This window comes from Austrofundulus limnaeus, unplaced genomic scaffold (assembly GCF_001266775.1).
Source record: "Austrofundulus limnaeus strain Quisiro unplaced genomic scaffold, Austrofundulus_limnaeus-1.0 Scaffold1535, whole genome shotgun sequence".
Classification (NCBI taxonomy): Eukaryota; Metazoa; Chordata; class Actinopteri; order Cyprinodontiformes; family Rivulidae; genus Austrofundulus; species Austrofundulus limnaeus.
In genome coordinates, this window is record NW_013953937.1 from 11,262 (window position 1) to 12,911 (window position 1,650).

Genomic DNA, 1,650 nt, shown 5'->3' on the forward strand with positions numbered 1-1,650 from the left:
ATTTCAAGTTTGACTTTGCCTCAGAAATATTAATTGCTTCATAAATCTCTGTGTGAGTGTGTGTGTTTTATTTATTTTTAAAGTACTGATTTAAATACTGTTTAGGAACCGGTACCGTTTTGAAAGTATCGATTTAGCACCGGTATTGAAATAAACCCTTTCAATACCCAACCCTATCTGTTACATCCAGAAGGGAAACTTCACCAAAGTGAAACATAAATCTGTGGATCTGTGTTTCATTACTCTGCCTGGCTTTCTCAAGGACCAGGATGTGACACAAAAACCTGAATTATGAAAGTGAAAGTAGTCAAACTGAATTTTTAATAAACCAAAATACAGTTTTAAAGAAAATTAATTCAGTTTCTGTTTAGTGAAATTTATTTTCAAACCGATGCGTTCAGATTCACTTCCTGTTGGCACAGTATTGATCCCATACACTGTCTCTGTGCTGCCGCCTGCTTGTACCTGTTTGAGGTCGGTGTGTTGAGGAATCTCCATCAGCTCCATGTTCTGCTCCTGGGCCTGCACCGTGAACGCCTCCTTCAGGTCGTCTGTGGCGCAGCAGTCCAGGGGGACGGGCACCACCTGCAGCTGGAGGTGCTGGCTCCTGTAGTTCCTCTCGAACAGGACGCAGCGCTCGCCCCGGCTGCTGTAGAAGCTCCTCAGGGCCGACTTGTACTTCTCCATCTCCTGCAGCACCTCGGAGCTCAGCTCCACCACGGACTGGTAGTGGCCGATGGGCAGGATGAGGACGTGGCGGGGGATCAGCGGACCTTTAGCCAGCGCCAGGTAACACTGCAGGACGTCAGGTTCTCAGCGATGAAGTGTCGACAAACATGAAGGTGGTAAAACTAGAACTTACGTGAGTTCCTATACTGAACACCAGGTGTTTCTCCACCTGAGGAGAGGCCAGACAGAACCAGCAGGGCCCGCTGGGCTGAGCTGCAAGAAAACAAACGTTTAGTTTCTGTTGGTTTCGATTCAAAGCTCCAGCAGGATTAGAACTGACGGTGGCGCCGGGGCTGTTTGGGCTGCCAGTCTCGACTCCGCCCATCTCYGTCCGAGTGTCTCTTCCTGCCGTGGCCCTGAGAGGCTCCGCCCTGTTTCCCGCCCAGGTCGAAGAAGAACTGGTGGGCCGGCTCCTGCACAGACCAGGACGCTACAAGAGTCACATTAACTTAAACAGAATTATTCACGTTATTTAAGACAAAAACCAGACTTTTCTTTGTTCAATACACAAATACAGCTTTTTACTTTGCTTTAACCCTGGGGTCTGCAACCTGTGGCTCTGGGGCCACATGTGGCTCTTTGAAAATGTGACCAAACATAATGATTTTTTGTTGTTGTTTTTATAYTCACAACATCAATTTGTATGCAAATATGTGAGCAATCCTACAAATATAAAAAGTAAAACATTTTAGCTCACGTTAGCCTGTTTACTTAAATATTCAATTTTTTTCTATGATCTTTCTCTCAAATCCATCAGAATTACCTTTTAAATTATTTGAAGACTACATAATAAGAATTAGAAAAAAGTTTGTCTGAATAAATCCATTATACTAGTTTTTATGAAATTTGGTTTAAACTTTATATGGTATTTTTCTTCTTTACATGAAAATGTTCTTTTTACTGTCCTGATGTGTATAATAA

General features: G+C 43.5%; 1 protein-coding gene across 1 annotated transcript in view; it reads right to left on the reverse strand.

The window, feature by feature from the left end:
* The window catches only part of cwf19l1 (CWF19 like cell cycle control factor 1), a 6,061-nt gene that overhangs the window by 2,493 nt on the left and 1,918 nt on the right, over positions 1–1,650 (reverse strand). The window contains exons 9-11 of the mRNA XM_014032770.1: positions 1,010–1,142; positions 863–942; positions 466–795 (exon numbers count right to left, since the gene is read on the reverse strand). Coding sequence (XP_013888224.1) covers positions 466–795; positions 863–942; positions 1,010–1,142 — 543 coding nt within the window. The remainder of the gene's footprint in view (positions 1–465; positions 796–862; positions 943–1,009; positions 1,143–1,650) is intronic.